Genomic DNA, 23,963 nt, shown 5'->3' on the forward strand with positions numbered 1-23,963 from the left:
TGTGATAAGTCGCTATTTCAATGCAAGGATTATTATATTAGTAGTATTTCCATCCATCTCTGGTCCTGCTATTGAAACTTCCTCCACTGAGAACACTGACTGCACTGGGTTGGAATGAAGGGATGTCTCTAAGCACAACATCATCTCAAAGCGCTTCACAAGGAATTGCCGTTTAATGTAGTGACTGTGTTTTGTAGTTCATTGAAATAAATGGAATTTTACATTAAATTATATTTAATATTCTTACTGTTTAAACAACTAAAACTTCACGCGTAATTACAGTCGAGTGTTTTTGTAGGCAAAGATGTGCAGTCCCCCTCCAGGCAATGTCCTTTATTCCTCTCCCCCACCCAACCTCCCATGAATACTAACCGCAATAACACAGTCTTGTTAACAGCTCAGTGTGTTGGCCACACAGTAAAACACCACAAGGCACTAAGGAGCTGGAGGCAGTGACTGGTCGACAGAACGTCTCGATGGGAAGCTGTGGTGTGTGGGCTGGCGGTCAGTAATCAGGTGAGGGCAGCATGAGCATGTTGACAAACTGGTTATATCTGACCACCCCATACGGGCTCACGTTGGTTTCCTTCAGGAGATCGTCAACTGGAAAGAAGGAGATCGAGTGAGATTATGTTGGGTTTTTTTTTTGCTCCTTATTGTGTCGCAAAATGTTTTCACTAATTACTGTCCAGTGTAGTGACTGTCATTTTGTGCACTGCAGGGCTCCACCAGCGCTTGAGAAGATGATCGACTGATTTATCTGAAAATTGTTGGCCAGGACACGGGGAGAAATGTATCTCAGTCCGTGGTTGTTTGTGGGACGCTGCTCTGCGCAATTGGCTGACAAGTTTCACCCACCAAATACAAAGTGAAGCGTTTTGAGACGTCTCAAAGACGTGATAAGGCGCCGTATTTAATTCAAGGTTTATTATTATTATTTGAGTTTTCAGGCAGCCAATCTGCCTGCCTGCCCTGTGCCTCGTTCTCTCTGCTCTCACCCTCCTTGTCGGTCAGTCTCTCCCCCGTACACGTCAGTTTGGTCCTGAGCTCAGAGACAGTGATGTAGCCATTCCTCTGGGTGTCCGCCATGGTCATGGCCTCCAGGATCTCCCGGGCTGGGTCCTCCTGCTGCTGCTGCTGGTGGATGATGGCCAGGAACGTGGAGAAGTCCACCTCTCCGTTCCTATCTGCAAAAAAAAACAAGTCCATTGAGTAGTGGTCAGTGGGCTCGCCTCGCCTGAGATATGTTTAGCATAATAATCCTTTTGATACAGCGCCTTATCACGTTTTGACGTCTCAAAGTGCTTCACAGAAATGACCCAATTTTATTTTTAGGGATTATTACCCACGGAAAGTGAAGTAAACAGAGGCGCGTGGGGGTAAGGAAACTTGCCGAAGGTTTTGCACCACCTGGGAATCGAACCCGGGTCCTCTCGCTTCAACCTTCTGAACCGGAGGTGAGTGTGAATGACAGGGCTACGTGGCAGTGGTTGGTAATATGCTGGAGGTGTGTGATGTGGAGCCTCGGCACGGTTACCTATGCGGTGGCTGTGCAGGTGTCTCTGCACCTCGGGTGGAGTGGGGCTGGTGCCCAGACAGCGCATCACTGTGATCAGGTCGCCAGCCGTTATCTTCCCCTTGTGTTTCTTGTCGTAAAAGGAGAAGCATTCCTTATATTCTGGCGGGTGGGGGTGAGGGGTTAGAAACAGACATTACACGTGAGCTGTATAATAATAATAATACTAACAATAATAATCCCTGCATTTGACACAGCGTCTGATCAAGTCCTCGAGATGTCTCAAAGCGCTTCACAGGATACACTGTAAAGTGAATTGACTGTATATTTTGTGGGCGAAACACGGGAGCCACTTGCGCACAGCAGCGTCTGTCCCACAAACAGCCGTGGCTCGAGTGACCGAATTATTTACTATTTACAAAATTATTATTTATTTATTGGGACTGGGAGAGAGAAACTCCCATTTCTTTCTGAGCAGCGCCACAGGATCTTTAACATCCACCTGAACAGGGCCCAGATGAGGTGGGGGGGGTGGGGGGGTGTGAAGGACAATGTCTCTAACAATGCAGCCTCTTCTCTCCCCCACCACCACCCCCACATTTTCCAAAGGTTGAAACTTACCGGTTATCTGATCCTGAGAGAGGAACTTTGCCTGAAAATCAATAAATGGGGTGGGGGGAGAAACGAAAAAAGAGAGTTTTAGTGAAGTTGTTTTGTTCCACAGAGTGGGTTCTCCAACCTCCAGCACTCTGGCCTTACCATGTTTCTCTCTCTCTCTCTCGCCCCACTTTCTGTTGCCTCCTGTGACCGGGAGGGTTCGTGTCAGACTGTCAGCCTCTCTCCCGTCCTCGATCTAATTACGCTCCAAAGTCTGTCCATCTGGGTGACGGCTGTCCACCGGATCCAATAAATCCCCCGGTTGCTATGGTTTCCGCACCAGGCTCCCAGCGGGGTCAGATTCCAGGCCCATCCTTTAATCTGCCCGACGCACAGTCTATTGTCTGTCACTGACTGACAGTGAACAGGATCTCTATCACAGAGCGCTCCTCCTGCTACGTCTCACATTAGTCGGGTGTCTGACACACACGGAAACCCATCACCGCTGCTCAAGAGTCTCCAAACCAATCTGAGAATTCCATGTATCTGAGCCTCCACACGGGAATCCCAGAGATAGATTGTTGGAATGGAATGCGCTCTCTGTCTCCCTGGAGGGACGCTTCCTGTTTATCTAATTCTGGAGAGTATTAGGCGCAGGTTGGTAAGAGCCAAGGCTTGGGTCTGTGTGAGTTGGGGTAACTACTGGAGTCTTAACCAACTAAACCTGCACAGCTTGCCATGGCTCAGTTGGTAGCACTCTGGTCTTTTGGGTCAGAGAGTTATGGGTTCAAGACCCAAATCAGCCTGCGCTGACACTGCAACACAGTGCTGGGGGGGGGGGGGGGCTACAAGGTCATAGACGCCATGTTTTGAAAAAGACGTTAAACTGAGGATAAAGATGTTGCCTTATGCCCGAGTCCTGTATCCGACAAATCCCCCGAATAAAATCGCTTATTCACTTCACGGCTGTCTGTGAGATATCGCTGTGTTCGAATTGACTCCCACGTTCACCTACAAAATACACAGTCACTACACTTGACGGCAAATCCTGCGAAGCACTGAAGGACATTTTGACGACATGGCGAGGTGCTGTATCAAATTCCTGTTGAACTATTACATTAGTATTAGGTGACGGTGGCTTTTCCTAATTTTACACAACTAATCCGTCCGTCAACCAAATTAACATTGGCTTCAGGAATTGGCCACAGTTCAGAGCAATTAAAGCAACAATTAAATCTTAAAACACAAATGTTGGCAGCCAGGAAGAGACCCGGTGGGAATTCAGGCCTGAGATTATTACTGAGTTTCCCAGGCAAAATGATGATGGCGAGAGTGTGTGTGTGTGTGTGTGTCTCTCTCTCTATGATCCTTCCACACAAGAGAATTGGGGGAGGGAGAATAGAGATAGAGAGGAATATAGGTCGCAGGCTTTTAATCCAGGGTAAATCTGTCACAGGATTATTGTTGGGAATTGTAAAGCAATCTAGGGCACAAGCTCTATGGAGGACAGTCCCCGGTTTAATGGGGTCAAACACACAGTCACTACACATTACAGTGAATCCTGTGAAGCACTAAGTGACATCCACCTGACATTGAAAGATGGCGTATCAAACATAAAGGTTATTATAGATGTCAGTAAAGTACTCCATATGCTGATTGCGAGCTGGGATTTTCATGTGAAATCGAGCTCCACGGACAACGACTTGCAAACATCTCAATCCTCTGTTACTCCCTTTATCATCAAAGCTCCTTCGCTTTCATTCCTTCGCCATTCCTCACAGCCTACAGTGAGGGGAGCAGTACCTCAGCCCAGCCTCCCCCCACCCCCAGCACATGTGCGTAGCTCCCCTCACTCTAGGTTCAAGTTCGAGTCCCATACCATAGCGGCTAGAACACTCGCCTCGCAAGCGAGAGGAACCGGGTTTGATTCCCAGGCGGGTCAGGGTGAAACGTTGGGCAAGTTTCCTTACTACACACACATACGCGCGTCTCTGTTTATTCGCAGTCAGTAGGAACTCGGTTGTTAGTTGATTGAGGGTAATAATCTCTCAATCCATGTCTGTTTGTGGGACACTGCTGTGCACAATTGGCTGCTGCTTTAGAAGGTTTGGGGTAGAAGAGGAGTAAAGTACAAGATCAGAGAGCTCAGGAGATGCTAGGGTGTGATTTACAGGGACCCCCCCCCCCCCCAGTTTACCTAACCCCAGAGAGTTCCAGGGTAACAGGGTTTGGGGAGGGAGAGAATGCAAATGTGACAGAATAAAAAGAACTGCTTCGTAAAGAAATTCTGCTTTAATTTAACAGGAAAAACTAAACAGTTTGACGTCAGACTACGAACTGTAGGTAAGAACATTCTGTCACAAGACCGTGGCTGTGGGTGCACACAGCGGCTCCTCTTTGAGAGGGGGGAAGGGGTTCTGTAAAGGTCTGGTGTAAATGTCTACGTGTAACTTTCCTCCTGTGGCGGAGAGTAACGATTGTTATCAAAGTCCTGCCCCCCCCCAACCCCCCCCACCCAAACAATGAAAATGACTGTAATAAGATGTAGGAATGGAATGTTCCATCAGCTCACGAGGAGACAACCGTTTCACACCCTGGCCAAAATGACGGGAAAGGAAGTGATGGGTTGTGCCTCACACTGGCGGGTGGGGCAGGCAGAGAATCCCACATACCCCCCACCTCCGACCTCCATCCCCCCACCCCACCCCTACCCGGCCTCAGCTTGGAATGTGGGGTTTCCTCCCTCTAAACTCACGGTTAAATCTCTTAAGGTTTAACGCGGACTTAACGCGAGATCCTCCCACATTACATACAACTACACAACACGCTACAGCCATGGAAACAGCCCGTTTGGCTCAAGTAGTCCTTGCCAGTATTTATACTCCACATGAGCCCCCAAACCCTCTCTCTGATACCCCGCTGGTGCTATCTCCAGGTTAAGCAGAAGAGTTGTTTTACGTTTTTTTTTAAAAAAAAGTAATGATAAATCTATTCTATCTATTGATGTGGAGGCTGAGGGGTGTCAGTCAGTCAGGGCGAGGGGGTGAGTGGTGATGCGGGTGGAGGGGTGAGAGAGGTGCCAGTCAGTGTGGTTTGATGTGGAGGGTGTAATAAGCCCAGGGTTCTGGCACGTACATGACCCCAGGATACTTTTTGCGCAGAACCTTGTCGTTCCAGAGGAAGCCCACCCAGCCAGCCACCAGAGCCAGGGTGATGTAGAAGGAGTAGGAGAGGAAGAGGCCGTTGCAGTCCAGGAACAGACCCTTGCGTTTCTGGTGCATCACAGTGGCCATCATAGCGAATGTGGTGAAGATGTAGAGGATGAAAATCTGACCTTCTGTCACCAGGTACCTGGAAAACAGGAGCGAGGAGCCGGGCTGAGATTCCGTGATGTCTCTGTGGAGCTCCTCCAGGCTGCAAAGGCCCAGGGTTCAGGCAGACACCACACATAATAATGATGATAATAATAATTAATAACTGCTCATTAATGAACTCTTTTTATTCCTCACCAATAGTAGAGTCCGCTAGGCCCAACCAGCAGCCATCCTGACAGAGGCATCTTGCTGTCCTCCTTCCTGGCCGTGAAGCAGCCGGTGAAATACAGATAGATAATGATGAAGAAGGGGATGTACCTGCAACGCAGAGGCAGAGCAGTGGGTCAGTGTAACCTCTTCCGCAGCCAATCACTGAGGCCAATATTACAATAAACAACAACAACTTGCATTTATATAGCGTCCCAGAGCGCTTAATAACCCAAACGAATTACAATAATAATAATAATAATCCTTCTACTTGTTACAGCGGCTTATCGCAAAGGGCTTCACAGGATAAACTGTAAAATAAACTGTGAAATAGCCGATTGGGAAAGAAAGGTTCATTTCCGTTTTACTCACCACATCAAGTGACCCAAAGTCTCGTCATAGTAATAGAGAAGCTCAAAGGAGTCGATCTGTGGGAGAGACGAGGAGAGGTTAAACCCATTCTGATGTCGTATAAAGCGCTTCACAGAATTGTATATCGTAAAGTGAATTGACTGTATATTTTGTGGGTGAGATGTGGCAGCCAAGTGCGCACAGGCTGGGATGGAGAACACCACAATCTTCTGACCCAGTGGTGTGAGTGAGTGAGAGGGAGAGCCTGAGCTACGCGCTGCCAATTACCAGGGTCTGTGGCTTCAGGTCCCTGATGATGGGATTCTCCCGCACAGACAGGTGCAGCTGGTAACCGCTGAGAATCAGCCGGTGGTTGATGGAGTCTCCCACCAGGTGAATGCTGGCTCCCATCACAAAGGTGATGATCGAGAGGTAGACAGCTGAGCTGGGCAGTGTTTTGGAGGAACGTTCAATCAGCTGCGGAGCGGAGAGGAAAGATCAAATAAATAATAATACTAATGATAATCCTTGCTGATACAGCGCCTTATTCGTGTTGTTGAGACGTCTCAGAGCGCTTCACGGAATATATTGTAAAGTGTCGTGGCTGTATTTTGTGGGTGAAATACAGTGCGGTGAGAGCCAACCAGCCAGTGGGAAAGGAGAAGCCATTAAGCAGAGACTCTCCAATCTTCCCCAGTGTCTGGCGCAGTCACAGGTCCGTCTCTCTACCTTCAGCAGCAAGAAGGGGGTGATGATGTTGTAAGCCATGTGAAAGTAGTCGCCAACACTGGGCTTGTTCAGAGGAAACCACTCGAGAGGAAGAGCGATCTGTCGAAAGGAGAGAGAATCACGGGTCAAAAGCCTCCAAATCTCCCCGTCTCCTCCCGCACTGAACCCTCTGTCACACAACACTGAGTGGGCCTGAGATCTCGCAAAGGCAACCAAAGTGATTGCTCCTGTGAGTGCGCGTACAGACGCAAGTGTACGCGTGTGTGTGTGTGAAAGTGAGTGAGTATGCTCGTGCGTGTTTGTGTGAGCACACATACGTTGCGCGTACGCGTGTGTGTGTGAAAGTGAGTGAGTATGCTCGTGCGTGTTTGTGTGAGCACACATACGTGTGCGCGTGAGGGAGTAAATGTGAGTGTGTGTGTGTGAGAGGATACGAGTGTGAGTGGGGATGTCAGTCAGTGACCATGCAAGTACATTGCATGCGTGTGCGCGTCAATGAGTATGCGCGCGCGGGGGGGGGGGGGGGGCTGTGGTGTGTGTGCGCGGGGGGGGGCGCATGTTAGTGTCAATGAGCGTGCGAGGGCAAAGATGATGGTACGAGCTGTGTTGAGATTGCAGTACAGCGATTAAGAACTGGTTGCAGTTGGCTGACGTCTGTGTTCGGTCGGTTCTCCCCCCACCTCTCTCTCCCCCCCCACCCCCCCCACCACTCTCCCCTTCCCCTGGAATCACTGGTCACCATGGCGATGGGACGCCCGAAGTCCAGGACCCAGTTCTGGACGGTGAAGAAGAACCACAGATCCCGGTGAAACTCCGTCTTTCTCCCCGATCTCTCATAGTCTCCCCCGGCACTCCTACATCAGACGGAGGGGAGAGAGAGGGAGAGAGGGAGAGCGATGAGGCGCTGTATCAAATGCAAGGATTATATTGTGCAAAGTCCCCCCCCCCCACCCACCCACCCCCGGCCACACACACAACACCCTCTTGAAAAACTACAGTGTCCTCAGATTTTTTTATTTTAAAAAAAGGGTGGGGGGGGGAAGGGGGAGAGAAGAAAATCTGTCCCCTTTATCTTCTCCTACGAAAGGATCAGAAAGTTCTCAGCAAAGTAACTTCATCCATACACACACACACACACACACCCCTCTCCTTCTCCACCCCCCCACCACCACCACCACCAGGAGGATGCAAACAACCGATCGTGCTGCGCCTGTGTGTGTGTGTGTGGGGGGGGGGGGGGGTATGTTGGATGTGGGGGGGTATGGTGGGGGGGGTGTGGGGGGTGTGGTGTGGGGGGGGGTATGGTGGGGTGGGTATGTTGGTGTGGGGGGGGTATGTTGGGTGTGGGGGGTATGTTGGGGGGTATGTTGGGGGGGGTATGTGTTGGTTTCACACTGAAATCAACCCAAAAAAACTTGAGTCGCAGCTGACCCCCCCCCCCCCCCACCCCGGGGAGAGAGGGAGAGGTTTCACCAGCAGTCGGTGCCCCCCCGCACCCCATCCCTCCCGTGTATCAAACCCATCCCCTCCCCCCCCCCCCCAACCCACAGGAAAGTAACCAACCTGACCCGGGAGAAGGGGGTTTGCAGAGGCGACTGATGTCTCTTCCTCAGGTTGGGCTGCATTGCTGCTCTCCCCCCGGACCGCTGTTGGTGTGTGTGTGTGTGGGGGGGGGGGGGTTGGGGGTGGATGTTGGGGGGGGTACAGGGGGGGGGTACAGGGGTGAACAACTAACTCTGTAAGGAACTAATTTCCCTCCTGTGTGTCCTGTCCACTGACTGTCTCTGATCGGTGTGTGTGTGTCTCAGCTATTTCATGTGACAGAGCCTCTCTCCCCCCCCCCCCCACCCCCACACTCTCTCTCTCTCCCCACACTCTCTCTCTCTCTCCCCCACACTCTCTCTCTCCCCCCCCCCACACTCTCTCTCTCTCCCCACACTCTCTCTCTCCCCCACACTCGCTCTCTCCCCCCCCCCCCCCACACTCTCCTCTCCCCCACACTCTCTCTCTCTCCCCCACACACTCTCTCTCTCCCCCACACACTCTCTCCCTCTCTCCCCCCACTCCCCCACTCTCTCTCTCCCCCACACCTCTCTCTCTCCCCCCCCCACCTCTCCCCCCCACACTCTCTCTCTCTCCCCACACACTCTCTCTCTCTCTCCCCACACTCTCTCTCTCTCCCCCCCCCCCCCACACTCTCTCTCTCTCTCCCCCACCCCCACACTCTCTCTCTCCCCCCCCACACTCTCTCTCTCTCCCCACACCACTCTCTCTCTCCCCCCACACTCTCTCTCTCTCCCCCCACCACATCTCTCTCTCTCTCCCCCCCTCTCACACTCTCTCTCTCTCCCCCCCACACTCTCTCTCTCTCTCTCCCCCCCCCACACTCTCTCTCTCTCCCCCCCACACTCTCTCTCTCTCTCCCCCCCCCCCACACTCTCTCTCCCACCCCCACACACTCTCTCTCTCTACAATCTGGAAGATGGGATTAAATTTCCGACCCACTTCGGAGGCAGTGGCCACACACAGCGCATGTGATCAAAGCCACAGACTCCCCCCCTCCCCCCCCCCCCGCGCTACATTGTATCCATCGCCGACTCCATGTATCTCTTTAACAGTAACATTACAATCCATTGTTACATTCATTGTTACAACTGTATCATTGATTCTTTCTCTCTCTCTCTCCCCCCCCCAATCCCCCACTCCCCCCACTCCCCCCCCACACCCCCCCCCCCCACCCCACTCCCCCCCCCCACCCCCACTCCCCCCCCCCACACCCCCCCCCACTCCCCCCCCCACCCCACCCACTACCCCCCTCCCCCCCCACCCCACCCACTCCCCCCACCCCACACTCCGTTCTCCCAACTGAATAACAATCTTGCATTTGATATTTCCCCCGATCGCGTCTTCGAGACGCCACGAAAAGAGCTTCGCAGCAGAAATATACCGTCAATTGGATTGACTGTGCGTTTTGTGGGTGAAACGCGGCAGCCGATTGCGCACAGCAGCGTCCCCCGCACCCCCCCCCCCCCACACACACACACACACAAACAGCCGTGGGTTGAGCGACCAGATTCTTCTTCTTAATTTTTTCTTTCAATTTATTTTTGATGGGATTATTACGCCCCCGAAAAGCGATCTGTCAATCGACTCACAGACCAGGTAAAGATCAGATACAAGTGCTTTTGATTGACCTCTGGGGATCAGGGTAACTAAAGTTTACTTCTCAGTTTGTCGGTAGCTCTCTCCCGTCACTGAGTCAGAAAGTTGTGATCTGGTGTCACGCCTCGAGTTTATAGTCCAGGCTGACACTCCAGAGCACGTCAGATGTTTTGATGGTTTTGGCACTTTCTCAAATGCGAGAATTTATTGCATTTGGGAACCCCATCGCACGATTCGAAAAGAGAAGGGAGTTTCGCTCTCTCCCAGTGGGCAAACTGGCGGCTGCTATTCGCTCACAAAATCCGCCGTCGATCGGTTCGCTTTACCGGTATAGCCTGCGAGGCGGGTGGAGATGTCTGGACAACGTGATAAGACCCCGTATCGAACGCGAGGATCGTTCATATGTATTTATTGTGAGCGCGGAGGGGGGGGGGGGGGGTGAAGGAGGTTGGAACGAATAGACAGCGAGACCCGGGGGGAGGGGGGGGGAAGGCTCCTGATCACAACTCCCGGAGTGATCTTATTTATTATCATAACGGACACGTGGTGGTGAGGTGTGTGTGTGTGTGGGTGTGTGTGTGGGGGGGCGGTAGGAACTTATAATGCAACATATAATGGTATCATAATGGACACGTGGTGGTGTGGTGGTGGTGTGTGTGTGTGTGGGGGGGGGGAATAGGAACGAACAGACAGTAAAAGTGCTCCTCGGTCGGACTGTCATTAGCGTTGCAATCGAGGGGGGGGGGACGGAAGAGCGGAGCGGCTTCCGGCGCGCGAGGCGGAAGTGACGGGGGCGGCGAAAGATGGCGTCGAGAGCTGGAGCTGGAGGATGAGAGACGGCGCGGTGGCGGCGGCGGCGGCGGCAGGGAGGGGAGGCTGATGGAGTCGCTGGCCGCTTACGTGTACAAGGCGGCGAGCGAGGGGCGGGTGCTGACCCTGGCGGCGCTGCTGCTGAACCGCTCGGAGGCCGAGGCGCGGGCGCTGCTCGAGGCCCGGAGCGCGCAGGGCGGGCAGCGGTCCACCCCGCTCATCATCGCCGCCCGCAACGGCCACGGCAAAGTGGTGCGGCTGCTGCTCGACCACTACCGGGTGGCCACCGAGCAGACCGGCACCGTGCGCTTCGACGGCTACGTGATCGACGGCGCCACGGCGCTGTGGTGCGCGGCGGGAGCCGGTCACCTGGAGGTGGTGCGGCTGCTGGTGGGCCGCGGGGCCAACGTCAACCACACGACCGTCACCAACTCCACCCCGCTCCGCGCCGCCTGCTTCGACGGCCGCCTGGACATCGTGCGCTACCTGGTGGAGAACAGCGCCAACATCGGCATCGCCAACAAGTACGACAACACCTGCCTCATGATCGCCGCCTACAAGGGCCACAGCGACGTGGTCAGGTACGGCCCGTGGGGGCGGGGGCGGCGGATTGCACGTCCAGCAGCAACAGCACTGCGCCCCTCACGCAGGGCAGCGTCCCAGAGCGCTTGGCGGTGGCCGAGCCTGACGCCCAGCCGTGGGGGGTGGGGTTTGGTGGGTGGTGGGTGTTGTGGGACCATTGAAGAGGAAAGTCTGTTCACCTTTATGATGATGATAATCCTTTGCTTTCCGCCCTTTTCCCTTCTCGCGTCTTCTCGGCGTCTCAAAGGGCTTCACGGGCTATGCACTGTGCAGTGAATTGACCGCCTGTTTGGGGGGGCGAGGACGCGGCAGCCGTCCGCCTACTCTGCATTCGGAATATTTCGCCTCGACGTGTCATGCGTAGAGAGGTTGACTCGGCGGACGGCCGCGTCCTCCCGGCGCTGCACCAGTCCGCCTCGGACTCCCAGCTGGTGGCGGTTAATTCCTGAAATCCGGGCTTTTTAACTCGACGAAGGATATCAACAACAACAACAACAAGATTCCATTTATAAAGCGCCTTTCACGTCAGGAGGACGTCCCAAGAGTAAAGAAAGAGTATCAGAATATATCAGAAAGAGTAAAGCTGCAATCGTGATATTCCAGCATATCTGTGGGACCCCACACATCGGAAGTCGCCATTCAGTGTTCTGAATTTCTAAATTCTAAGCTTCCCTCCCCCCCCCCCCCGGGATCAGTTAACTTAGCATAGAGATATTGATTCAACATTGAGCTGCTCTGCATACAGTTACTTACCATCAGCTGAGCTGTGCAGTTTCTGTGTCTGAGGAGTTTATTGCAATCTCATCATTGCAGAACACTCGTGATGGAGGGAAGGGGGGGGACTCAGAATTATTTAGCTCTCGGGCTGTGTAACAGGGGATGAGGAACTTTTATCTCTTGTGTTTATCAGTAAGCAAAGCCTTTGCATTGCTTGCAGGGCTCTGGAATCTTTCAACTGGGCTGAATAATTGCCATAGTTAATCACTCTCGTTTTGCTGCCGCACTCAGTAAGCGCTGTGAATCTTGCATTCGATGCCAGCAATGCTCTCAGGTGTACTGTTTTTCTTCAGCAAAGTTACTTTTACCTTTGTAAGACAGGAAATTCCAATGGGGAGGGGTAATTAGAGGCTGGAATGGCAATTCAGTAAGCATTCTTTTCACCTCGGGCACTTGGTCCTGAATCTAGTCCAGAATCGTGAGGTGAAGATCTTTTCTTGCTGGAAGGTGTTATTTATTTATATTTTCAGATTATTTTGGGGACCAAATTTTTGACTGTCCTCCCAACATGAAAAGGGTTATACAAGTGCGATTTGTTGTTGCTGTTATCACGTCACTATTGAGGTCCTGTCTGTCTTGTGATTCAGGAGGGCATTAAGTGACCCCCCCCTGAAACAGAAAAATGTGCAGGGCTATGGGTAAGAGTGGGGGAGTGGGACTAGTTGGTAGCTCTTTCAAAGAACCGGCACAGGCACGATGGACCAAATGGCCTCCTTCTGTGCTGTAAGATTCAATGATTCTTTGAATGGTTGCATGCTCTTAAAATAGTTCTCTTTGTTGGTGTAGGTACCTGCTGGAGCAAAAGGCTGATCCCAATGCTAAGGCTCACTGCGGGGCCACAGCGCTGCACTTTGCTGCCGAGGCCGGACATCTGGTTATCGTGAAGGAGCTGGTTGGGTGGAAGGCGGCGATGGTAGTGAACGGACATGGCATGACGCCGCTCAAGGTGGCCGCTGAGAGCTGCAAGGCCGACGTGGTGGAGCTGCTCCTCAACCACGAGGACTGTGACCGCACCAGCCGCATCGAGGCCCTGGAGCTCCTCGGCGCCTCCTTCGCCAACGACCGGGAGAACTACGACATCGAGAAGACCTATCACTACCTGTACCTGGCTATGCTGGAGCGTCACCGAGACCCAGGCAACCCCATTGAGAAGGTCACCCTGCCCTCACTGGAGGCTTACAGCGGCCGGACTGAGTGCCGCACGCCACAGGAGCTGGAAACCATCCGGCAGGACAGGGACGCTCTGCACATGGAAGGGCTGATAGTGCGGGAGCGCATCCTGGGCTCGGAGAACATCGACGTGTCGCATCCCATCATCTACCGGGGAGCCGTGTATGCAGACAACATGGAGTTCGAGCAGTGCAACAAGCTGTGGCTTCACGCCCTGCAGCTCAGGCAGAAAGGTAACCGCAACATCCACAAGGACCTGCTGCGCTTCGCTCAAGTCTTTTCTCAGATGATCCACTTGAACGAGCCGGTGAAGCCCACGGACATTGAGAACGTGTTGAACTGCAGCGTACTTGAGATCGAGAGGGGCCTGGCCAGGATCAAGAGCCCGGTGGAGATGGATATCCAGGCAGCTCTGGATAACTATGAGTCCACGGTGTTTACTTTCCTGTACTTGGTGTGCATCTCCACAAAGACTCAGTGCTCGGAGAGCGAGCGAGCACGTATCAACAAGCAGATCTATAACCTGATCCACTTGGACCCTCGGACTCGGGAGGGCTCCAGTCTGTTGCACTTGGCCGTCAACCCCGGCACTCCGGTGGACGACTTTCACACAAATGACGTGTGCTGCTTCCCCAACGCCCAGGTCACCAAACTGCTGCTGGACTGCGGGGCCGACACCAACGCAGTGGACGCCGAGGGCAATAGCCCGCTGCACGTCATCGTGCAGTACAACCGGCCGATCAGCGACTTCCTGACGCTACACGCCATCATCGTCAGCCTGGTGGAGGCCGGCGCTCACGCCGACATGACCAACAAGCAGGGCAAGACCCCCCTGGACAAGAGCACGACAGGGGTCTCCGAGATCCTGCTCAAAACACAAATGAAGATGAGCCTCAAGTGCCTGGCCGCCCGAGCGGTGCGGACTTACAACATCAACTACAAAAGGCAGATCCCACACACATTGGAAGAGTTTGTAGAGTTTCATTGACTGTTAGCTCCACTGAATAGACTGCTCTAGATATGTCCTGACTAATCTCTTTTTTTTAACCGATTCTTTCTCTCTTCTCTCCTCCCCTTTACTTTCCCTACCTGCTCCCCTTCTCCCACCCCCCCCCACACCCCCACCAACACACATACACACAACTATGATTGGACACAGCATTTATTTCCAATAGACTCCCTTCACAACGTGGCTTTGCAAATTTTCCCGAATTGTGAAAGTTAATAGTTTTTTTATTTACCTTTACTTTAATATTTCCAAATATTGGTGGTGGGTGCGTGGGGTGGGAGGAGGAGAGGAGGGGGTTGAAATGGTCACATCAGATCAGTTGTTCATTCCCTACGACTTTGGTCTTGTATCTGTCTGGGTGCGGCCTTCAAATGGATGACTTTACCGAGCGCTAAGGGAAAATTCACATCTTCCCTTTCGGACTTTTCAACTTTCTTTTGTGTGTGTCTGGTGGGGTGGGTCTGCAATCACGTTATTGAAGCAGACAATGAAATATTTGGACATATTAAAATGATCAGTGAATTGGCCCACCTTTCTTTCAGAATCTGTATAAATGTAGATGTATATATAAATACAGGGGAACCCCATGATAACGTGGTTGTTGGAAAGTTTCAGCCTGTGTTATGAACAAACGTTTATAGCTGTGGCAGAAAGCCGGCTACTCTCACCATCTACTACTCGACTGGCATTCGGCAAAATAGCCGACTTCCACATTGTCGGGTTGCTGACGCCATTACATCACTTCCATGTGCGCAAGAAGTCCTGCTGACATTACTCTATGTGAAGTGTTCTGCCCACAAAATACAGTGAATTCCCCTCACAGTGAATTCTGTGACGCGCTTTGAGACATCTTAACGACGTGATAAGGTGATATATCAAATGCAAGGATTATTATTAATATAAGTGACATCAGCAGTGCTTCCTGTGCAGAGCGGACACGCACAGCGCATATTATAGGAAGTAACAATGACAACATGGAGGTTGACCATTTTGTTTAACACCGGAAGCCTCAGTTAATAACAGGGCTGTCCTGTATTTCCTGGGGCCATAACCTTCTAAGGAAGGCCGCGCTGTACTGCCTGGGGTTATGACGGGCTTCCCCTGTAATTGTGTATTCACTCCTGCAGTGTGAAGTCTGGCCAGTCTGCTGAGCAAACTCCAGCTCATGGTTTAAGTTGGTCGTTGATGGAACAGGTTATTTTTTTGCCAATCATCAAGCATCCACTTGAATACGCGGATAATGTTGAGATAGTTGTGTGCTGCAGAGCCTGTATAGTATAATGAACTGTGGGTGCGACGCTGTCTTCCCCCCCGTACTGGCTGGCTCCATGTTCGGTTGATTAAAGTCAATTCCAACCTAAGTTGCTGACTGGAGACTCTGTTCTGCCACACAATCGATGTCTCAGCATCACCACGTGGCTGCTTTTAAAACCCACAGCCTTAAACTGTCCACAAATTCCATCACGCCCTGGCATCTCCTTACCTCTCCGACCTGCTTACTCCCCAATCCACTACCCATCTCCTCTGCTTGACTGGCTCCAGCCTCCTGCTCACCCCTCACGCCCTTCGTTCCACCATCAGCGGCCGCGCTTTCAGTCACTACGTCCCAAAACTCTTGAACCCTCTCACTCATTCCCTCCTTCCTCATCTTATTATTACAGGAAGTAACAACGACAACATGGCGGTTGGTCATTTTGTTTAACACAGGAAGCCTCAGCTAATGGCCCTCTTCCCCAACTTCAGGTTGTGCCAGAAGATCTTCGTCTTTGACCGTGCTTACAGTCACCTCCCGCCCCCCCCCCCCCCCTCCCCCCCGGGCTCGGCCGCAGGCTCCGCAGCCTGTGAAACTCATTGATTTGAAGCAAAACAAATGTGATTTTTTGTTTTAAAAAAGAAAAGTCAACATTCCATTAGACTCAGGTCTGTGAGCGGTGAATATTTGTTGGTTGAATTCGTCACATTTGTCTCCTGGACTCTGTGGTGTTGTCAGTGTCAATGCTATGGTTTCAGTGCTCCGCTGTGCAGTACTCTGTGAGACCTGTAGGCGGCGCCCCGGAGCTGGAGGTACCGGAGTGCGGATGACTGACTCGACTGCAGTCTCTGTCTTTGCTCCGGACTCGGTAGAAAACCAGAGCGACTCGCAGCATTCAGCACTAATGATGTCATGTTTGAACTGCAGTGCTTTCACATTCAACTTGTGGCTTCGCAGGCGGCGTGGTTTACACCAGTTCCCGCAAACCGTCCCGTCCGCTCTCCCAGCACAATCTGCTCGTCGTCATTTCGATAACTTGCTGTACTTTCTGCTGTATAAAACAGGATCGCAGTTTATAATAATGATGATCATCCTTGCATTTGATACAGTGCCTTAACCGGTTGTTGAGACGCCTCAAAGCGCTTCACAGAGTATACTGTGAAGTGGATTGACTGCATTTTGTGGGCAAAACGCACTTTAGGGTTTGTAAAGCCAATCCACTTTACAATATATTCTGTGAAGCGGTTTGACAGCCCAGGCAAGTCCGAATAAAAGTTCCAGTAGCTACCGAGCGCGATTCCTTTGGCATGGCGACAAATTAAGTTAAATTCAATAAAGTCAACTTTATTTGTTGGCCGAGCATAAAGGTTGTCATCAGAATTTTCAGATGGGACGTGTAAAAACGAGGACTCAGCTGCCTGTTCAGGTGGACGTGAAAGGTCCCAAGACACTTGGAAAAGAGAATGAAGTTTCTCCTTGTGTCTGGCCAACTATCCGCCAGGTTAAATTGACTATTCCTAGGCTCTGTGTTTGGGACCAACCTGTCTGGAACAAATAGTTGCTGACGGCAATTGCCTGTAAAGGTTTTCGGGGCGTTTTGGCTTGATAAGACGCTACAAAAAATGCAAGCTCCTTTTCCCTCATCAGTTTCCTTCAGGAGCTGTTCAGCTGTCTGCCTGCGCTGTGTCTCAGACATTCCATTAGGCTGCAGGAACTTTGGCTTTGAAGCAATGTGCTCCGTTGCATCATATTTTACTGTAAATTAACATTTGTTTTTATTAGATTGAGGTCAGGCATGAGATCGGGTCCAGTGAGCTTGAGTTGTACTTTTGTTATCTCTGCGCTTGACGACTCAGTCGTTAACGCTTGGAGCAGTCACCTTCCATTTGTAGATACAGTCGTTGACAGGAAATCAGGAACAACAGCAAAATTACATTTGTAAAGCGCCTTTCACATCGGGAGGATGACCCAAGGCTGATCAGTCCATCAAGCTCGCACCACCACAGGCCATTTAAGAGCTCTATACGCCACCATATCCCCCAATCCAAACACCACGCCCACCCCACAACCCCCACCACATTCTTTGTTTGTGGGACAGTGCGATGCGCATACTGACTGTTGCGTTTGCCTACAAACAATTTCCACACTCTGCAGTTAAATCTCTTAAAAGCACTTTGAGGTGTATTGTCAATGTGATAAGGTGTTATATCAAATGCAAGGATTATTATTATTATTACACAGTGCCCCATTGGATGTTGGAATAACTCAGCACAGACCAGACATTTAAAGTTGTCACCCACTGAACAATTAACTTCCCACTGAGCCATTAGTGTATACGATTGTGTGTGTGTGTGGGAGAGGGGTGTAAATGCAGAGCGTTAATTAGACCAAGTAACTGGAAGTCAGGCAGATACTGTTGGCCAATAACGTATGACCGATAACACCCGATCCCTATGATCAATACATTTGCAGAAGAATTTCAAGCAGCCATTGTGACTGTAAATTAATTTTAGTAACAACATATTCCATCTTTTTCGGACACATTCCAGTAAACACTCCTCTCTCATAATTACACATTTTCTACAATACGAAATCAGAAGGTTAAAAACTGTCCAAATATTTACATACACGAGGGATGTTTTACATATCATACAGTTTGTGATTGTCCAAAGCACAGGGAGACTTTACATGTTTAACTCCATTGTGTTACTAGTGGTTGGGCCGTAATGTCTGGTGTATAAGTCGCACGTTGTGGCGGGGCTTTTTCTGAGCTGGAACTCGGTGGGGGGGGGGGGGGGTTTGATTTATACACTGTTTAGAAGTATTCGGGTGCAAAGTACACACTGCCTTTGCAGTGTAAGTCTGGGCTATGCGATGTCGATCTCCGTGAGTGATTTGTGCGATGATCCTGGAGCTGCAACTCAGCTTTTTGCTACTTAACAGTGCGGGGTGGGGTGGGGGGTGAGGGGAGTAACTCAGACCCTGCGTCCCACCAGAGCAGGAGGAGAGGGCTGAGCAAGAGGCTTGGAAAAGGCGTCTGTCTCAGCCCAGGTCCAACCCCGTCTGGCTGTTGGGAACGTGTCGCAGCGGAGAAGGAAAAGCAGTCGAACGTCTCTGTGAGAACTTTGCTGTAAAAAGGGCTCGACACCTTGTCAGCAACCAGGAAAACCCCCTGCAGCTTCCGGTCAGGCCTCAGGTACACTGTGACTGCCTGACCCCCTCACCTGTTCCCTGGTTACACTGTGACTGAACCTCACCACATTTTAAACACAGCGAAATGACCGATCAGGTTTTCAAATGTGGAAATTATTTGGGAATCACTCTACACCTGAGGCCATTCCTCTACCGGGACAGGGCAGAGGTGGCTGTGTGTGTGTGCTAGCAAGGATACTAGCTATCGGGAATTAAAGCATATTGCACCTTATAAGCCTGACTAAAGTGTGCTGAGACAGTCTATAATAGTAATAAACAGTGACCGGCAGGAGCCGTGGTGCTGAACTGATCCGAGGTGACCTCTGGCCAGTCAGCCACCTGCTGGGGCTCTGTAGTGAGCTCACACCCTCTTGTTCAGCGTTGTTGTGGTGTAAGAGAGTTGAAGGTACGGCCCCAGCACTGGGTTAACTCTGAGCTGTTGAGCTGTTCTGATCCGTGAGTGACTGCTTCCTCTTGTGGTGGGCACTTTGGAAAAAGCCCAACTGAGAAGGAGCGAAGAGTGGGAAAGGTTAAGCCCACACAGCGGAACGTTACAACAACAACAAATTACATCTGTATAGTGCTTTGACGTCGGGAGGACTTTCCAAGGCTCTGACATCTGCAGGAATGGGGACAATCCCAATCCCAAGGCGCTGAGGTCAATTGTAGCCCTCATTCTCCCCCCATTCTACTGCCTCATTGAGACAGGAACACAAACTGTTCTGCCATTTATCTCCAGATTGTGTTGTGGAACGCACAGGCAGAATTGATTAGGATCTTTCATAGGGAGGGAGATAGATTGAGAGAGGCTTGGGAAGTAAGGGGATTGAGGTGTGTGGAGGAAATGTGATGAATGGGATTAAAAGATCTGCTGAAGTCTATTAAATCGGCTAAGCAGAGCCGAGATGTTGAATGGCCTCCTCTTGTTCCTGTGTTCCCCAGCAACACAACACAATTACACATCGCCCCTTACATCGAGAGGACATCTGAAGGTGCTGGACAGTCAAGGATTTACTCTGAGCTGGGGGTTGGGATCAGGAGGGGTGGAGGGCAGAGAGATTGGGAGTAGGAGGGCGACCGAAGGTGCGGCTGAAGGGGAGGGTCTTGAGGCGGGTCTTGAAGGAAGCAAGGGAGGGGTGGTAAGGCGGAGGGACCGTGGGATGGAGTTCCACTTATTTCATTCACGTATAAACAGACCAACACTTTGCATAGACACTGCGAGACGCCTCTTACCTTCCACAGAGCCAGAATGAGGAGAGCCAGCAGCAGCAAACCCCCTAACAAGCTCCCAATGATAATCCAGAGCGGGACCTCGGACTCATACTGGCCAGTGATTCGCAGAGCAATCTACAACGAGAGGAAGGAGGGCGTGTGGTGAGTCATGGTGAGCCGTTCGTTTCGTGGCGGTTTGTGGGGTGTTTGAGTTTCGTAAACTGCCTGCAAAACACCTGGTCGCTTGACAGCGATTTTTATCGTCAAATACTTATGAAACGCTTTGATGTGGTCTTTCAATCCACGGCTGTTTGCGGGGACGCTGTCGTGCGCAATTGGCCGCCGCGTTTCACCCACGAAATACAGAGTCACTCCACTTTACAGTATCAGCTGTGAAGAGCTTTGAGACGTCTCGATGACAGGATGAGGCGCTGCGTTAAATGCAAGGATTGTTATTCCAAATGAAGAATGCAAGGGTTATATAATATTGTTGTTCTGTGGCACACTGTGGGATCGGCCACCAGAGGGCAGGGTGAGGCCCGCTGAAGTGGTCAGGGGGAACGGCTTTGGGTCAACTCCACTCAGCAAACCGCGCGACAGATGGATGGTGTGCGTGTGGGACTGAGAGGAGTTCATTTCCTTCTGTGCCGCCTGGTCAACGCGCAGAGAGAGTAGCGAAGGATGGGAAGCAGGATATTAAGAATAAAGCAGCGTCGTCGGCGTTTTCACAGGACAAATCCTTTCCCCCTTCAAAAGGAGGTCAAATGTCGGTAGATGGCGTGGCTGGGGGGAATGGGGAGAGACAACAGATGGGCTTTTTATTATCCCAGACTAGGAGCGTGTGCGTGTGTGTGTACGGAAACACAGACAAGAGGATTAGAAACATCTGTGGCACGCTAGCTGATATCAAGGCGATCTCTGGCCTGCTGTAACAACAAGGAGATCGGGAGTGGAGATCAGAGAAGGGAAAGCCGAGGGAGCACTTCATATTTGGTTGCTTTAGAATAATATAATAATAATAATAATCCTTGCATTTGATATACGGCTTTATCATGTCTTCAAGGCTTCACAGAATATACTGTCAAGTGAATTGACTGCATATTTGTGGGGGCAAAACGCGGCAGCCAATTGCACACAGCAGTGTCGTGGCTATTGAGTGACCAAATTATAATTTTAAAAAATTGTTGAAAGGACTATTACCCCCGGAAAGCGAACCACCAATCGACTAACAACTGGGTTTCTACTTACTGCTAGATAAACAGAGGCGTGTGGAGTAAGGAAACTTGCCTAACGTTTCGCCCTGCCCGGGAATCGAACCCAGGTCCTCTCGCTTGTGTGAGTGACACACATACACACACACACAGTGGACAGGACTGAATATCCCAAAGGTGGCAGATTGTGTTAGCAATTTCAAGAGGGAATTAAAGAGCCGTTTCGGGAAGAAATGGGTCGAGGCATGAGTAAGAGAGAGAGAGAGAGTGATGTCACGAGAGCGTGAGTATTACATAAGGTTATTTATTTTGCTCGGAGCCTGTGGCAGATGGTGTTTCCGCTCCTGCACATTCCTGTGTGACGTGTCAACCTCATCAGGGACAGGACAGCACAGACGTTTGGTTAAAGGGACAATAATCCACAACAATTTACACTGACACAATATGGAGAACGTCTCAAAGCACTTGACAAAGACTGAAATGGGGGGGTGAAGGGGTGGGGGAGGGTTAGAATATGTGCGTGGGGGGGAGAGGATGTTGCTTCCGATAAATCTGTCCCACTATTCACCCCGGCTCCCGGGAATTATATTATAATAATAATCCTTGCATTTGATATAGCGCCTTATCACGTCACATACTGTATTGTAAAGTGGAGTGACCTTGTATTTTGTGGGTGAAAAGCAGCAGCCAATTGCGCACAGCACTGTCCCCAAACAGTTGTGGATTGAGTGATTGAATTATTATTATTATTATCTTTTTGGAGGGATTATTACCCCTGGAAAGCCATCCGCCAATCAACTAATCCCCCGCTCAGCCCCGCAGCGTGTCACTCACGTGCCGGCTTCTCCTGTCTTCCCGGATGAACATGGGCCTCGGTTCCTTGATCTCCAGTGAGGCAGTGGTTACAAGCAGCAGCGACCGGAACTTCAGCTGTGTGGGGGGGGTGGGGGGCAGAGAAGAGACAGTACATTGAGATTCTCACTAGATATTACACTCCCGAGAGGGAGGCACCTTAAAGCAGCCCAGAATCCTTGAGGTCACTCTGACTCGCATTTATACACACTCTGGGATCCCCCAAGCCTTGGCTCTTGCCAACCTGCGCCCAACAGTCTCCGGGATTAGGTTAGCAGAGTGCGTCATTTAGGAGAAAGAGAGAGAGTGCGTGTTCCATTCCAGACACACGGAAATTTCCGTTTGTGCATATGTGCAATGCTCAATCTGGTTTGGATACTCTTGAGCACGGAGATGAGTTTTCACAATGTGTCAGACACTTGATTGACTGATTAAAAAAACCCAACTCATGCACATTTTAATAGTGAGTTCTGGGTTTGTGGCTTTGAATCCAGTGTCTTGCTTCCCCCAGCCTCTCTCCTTCCACCCTCCCCTCCAAACTTTTCCTTTACTGCAGGACAATAATATATAGCTTTCAAAGAAAATTAATGTGTGCTTGTGTTATTTAGGATGAAGAAAGTCGAAAGGAATGTGGAATTTAAATTAAACCCAGGCTCCGTTTTATATCCTCCAACATTATGCTGAAATCCCATTGGCACAGAGTTTTACAGTTTGCCCCGATGTCACTGAGAAGTTCCTTTCTACTCACTGCTGTAAGCGAGTCCATTTGTAACCGGCCAAAGATGTGGATGCTGTACATTTCACTGGCGCCCAAATCCGCCACCTCACACAGCAGTGAAGTACACTTGGCATTGCTGGCGTCCTGTCACACAGCCAGAAGATAAAAATAATAAGCTAATAATAATATTAATCCTTGCATTTATCGTAACGCCTTAACATGCCGTTGAGACGCCTCAAAGCTCTTCAGAGAATATACTGTAAAGTGGATTGATTGAATATTTTGTGAGCGAAATGCAGCAGCATATCTCAAGACTTTCCTCTTCGACTATGCCTTCGGTCATCCAGCCACCCCCACCCCAAACCCTCTTACTCTCAACCCCTCTCAAATCCCACCCCCAGGTCAAGTGCAAACCCTTGACTGTCCAGCACCTTGGGACGTCCTCCTGATGTGGAAAGGTGCCATATAAATGCAATTAGTAGTTGTTGTTGTAATAGTCTGTGATTTGCGCCTATCTGTGTGTCTGATATTCCACTCGGAACAGATCGCAGAGACCGATAGACAGACAGACAGACGGACAGGTTAACCCCCCCCCCCCGCCACTCGCTAAACCGGCGCCAGCTCTCGTTACCAGCTTCTCGTGGTGTCTGAGGTCCTCGAGGGTAGTGTCTCGGGCACCAAGGTGCCATCGCTGTATGTCCGGGTGGTTGATCAGACTGCACCGCATCCCGTCCACCTGCAACCAAAATAATAACCACAATAATGTGGTCACTTAATCCACGACTGTGTGAGAGACGCCTGCTGCGCGCAATTGGCTGCCGCGTTTCCAGTCCCGGGTGTGTCAGGAGCACGAGGCGAGGTCGGAGGCTGCGGGGATCGGAGTCTGGTGATGGCTCCGGCGGGATTGGGGCCAGGGTCACGACGACGACAACAACAACAACAACAAATGACACTTGTATTGGGCCCTTCACATCGGAAAGACGTCCAAGAGTGCTGGACAGTCAGTGAGCTTTGCACCTGAGCTGGGAGTTGGGGTCAGAAGGGGTGGAGGTCGTGTGGGGGGGGCGCGGGGGTCATGGCGGGAGCACTCACAGGGTCGGTGGTGTTGTCAGTCAGGAGTAGCAGCAGGTTGTTGGCCTCAGTCATGGCCGGGACCGTCACTGTCACCAACAGCCGTCCCACCGGAAAGCGGCCCATATTCTGCAGCTGGGAACCAACGGGAAAAACAGTGCCTGTCAGGAAAGGAGCCATCTCACACCCCTAATTCCCAAACCCTCCCAACTTTCCCCCGGCCAATTACAC

General features: G+C 51.1%; 4 protein-coding genes across 4 annotated transcripts in view; 1 reads left to right on the forward strand and 3 right to left on the reverse strand.

The window, feature by feature from the left end:
- Positions 1 to 216: 216 nt before the first annotated feature.
- On the reverse strand, positions 217 to 2,600 carry LOC103189580 (calmodulin-like protein 4). The gene is made up of 5 exons (XM_007910021.2): positions 2,276 to 2,600; positions 2,138 to 2,168; positions 1,538 to 1,678; positions 999 to 1,187; positions 217 to 603 (listed from the first exon to the last, which is right to left on the reverse strand). Exons 1-5 carry the CDS (start codon positions 2,276 to 2,278, stop codon positions 506 to 508), a joined length of 462 nt encoding a protein of 153 aa, XP_007908212.1. The 5' UTR covers positions 2,279 to 2,600; the 3' UTR covers positions 217 to 505.
- Positions 2,601 to 4,390: 1,790 nt separating this feature from the next.
- Positions 4,391 to 8,382, reverse strand: LOC103189578 (CLN6 transmembrane ER protein). The gene is made up of 7 exons (XM_042342995.1): positions 8,278 to 8,382; positions 7,454 to 7,568; positions 6,715 to 6,813; positions 6,274 to 6,462; positions 6,007 to 6,062; positions 5,623 to 5,745; positions 4,391 to 5,464 (listed from the first exon to the last, which is right to left on the reverse strand). The coding sequence occupies exons 1-7, from the start codon at positions 8,337 to 8,339 to the stop codon at positions 5,197 to 5,199; spliced, it is 912 nt and encodes a 303-aa protein (XP_042198929.1). The 5' UTR covers positions 8,340 to 8,382; the 3' UTR covers positions 4,391 to 5,196.
- Positions 8,383 to 10,668: 2,286 nt separating this feature from the next.
- Positions 10,669 to 14,236, forward strand: fem1b (fem-1 homolog b). Its single transcript, XM_007910033.2, has 2 exons — positions 10,669 to 11,267; positions 12,832 to 14,236. The coding sequence occupies exons 1-2, from the start codon at positions 10,756 to 10,758 to the stop codon at positions 14,201 to 14,203; spliced, it is 1,884 nt and encodes a 627-aa protein (XP_007908224.2). The 5' UTR covers positions 10,669 to 10,755; the 3' UTR covers positions 14,204 to 14,236.
- Positions 14,237 to 18,261: 4,025 nt separating this feature from the next.
- Positions 18,262 to 23,963, reverse strand: part of itga11a (integrin, alpha 11a) — a 40,624-nt gene continuing 34,922 nt past the window's right edge. Inside the window, exons 25-30 of the mRNA XM_007910019.2 lie at positions 23,754 to 23,867; positions 23,293 to 23,397; positions 22,692 to 22,805; positions 21,926 to 22,021; positions 19,902 to 20,015; positions 18,262 to 19,171 (exon numbers count right to left, since the gene is read on the reverse strand). Of these exons, the coding sequence (XP_007908210.2) occupies positions 19,094 to 19,171; positions 19,902 to 20,015; positions 21,926 to 22,021; positions 22,692 to 22,805; positions 23,293 to 23,397; positions 23,754 to 23,867 (621 nt within the window). The 3' untranslated portion in view covers positions 18,262 to 19,093. The remainder of the gene's footprint in view (positions 19,172 to 19,901; positions 20,016 to 21,925; positions 22,022 to 22,691; positions 22,806 to 23,292; positions 23,398 to 23,753; positions 23,868 to 23,963) is intronic.

The sequence above is a fragment of the Callorhinchus milii genome, unplaced genomic scaffold (assembly GCF_018977255.1).
Source record: "Callorhinchus milii isolate IMCB2004 unplaced genomic scaffold, IMCB_Cmil_1.0 Scaffold22, whole genome shotgun sequence".
In the NCBI taxonomy this organism is placed as follows: Eukaryota; Metazoa; Chordata; class Chondrichthyes; order Chimaeriformes; family Callorhinchidae; genus Callorhinchus; species Callorhinchus milii.

Excerpts from the sequence above, each read along its gene's own strand:
- LOC103189580 (XM_007910021.2), bottom strand. Across the intron at positions 1,679-2,137 it reads CTCTCAGGATCAGATAACCG|AATATAAGGAATGCTTCTCC; the intron begins GTAAGTTTCAAC and ends CCCACCCGCCAG. Across the intron at positions 1,188-1,537 it reads CCTGCACAGCCACCGCATAG|ATAGGAACGGAGAGGTGGAC; the intron begins GTAACCGTGCCG and ends TTTTTTTTGCAG.
- LOC103189578 (XM_042342995.1), bottom strand. The coding sequence starts at position 8,339 with ATGCAGCCCAACCTGAGGAAGAGACATCAGTCGCCTCTGCAAACCCCC. Across the intron at positions 6,463-6,714 it reads CCCCCTTCTTGCTGCTGAAG|CTGATTGAACGTTCCTCCAA; the intron begins GTAGAGAGACGG and ends TCCGCTCCGCAG. Across the intron at positions 6,063-6,273 it reads ACCTGAAGCCACAGACCCTG|ATCGACTCCTTTGAGCTTCT; the intron begins GTAATTGGCAGC and ends TCTCTCCCACAG.
- fem1b (XM_007910033.2), top strand. The coding sequence starts at position 10,756 with ATGGAGTCGCTGGCCGCTTACGTGTACAAGGCGGCGAGCGAGGGGCGG. Across the intron at positions 11,268-12,831 it reads GGCCACAGCGACGTGGTCAG|GTACCTGCTGGAGCAAAAGG; the intron begins GTACGGCCCGTG and ends TTGTTGGTGTAG.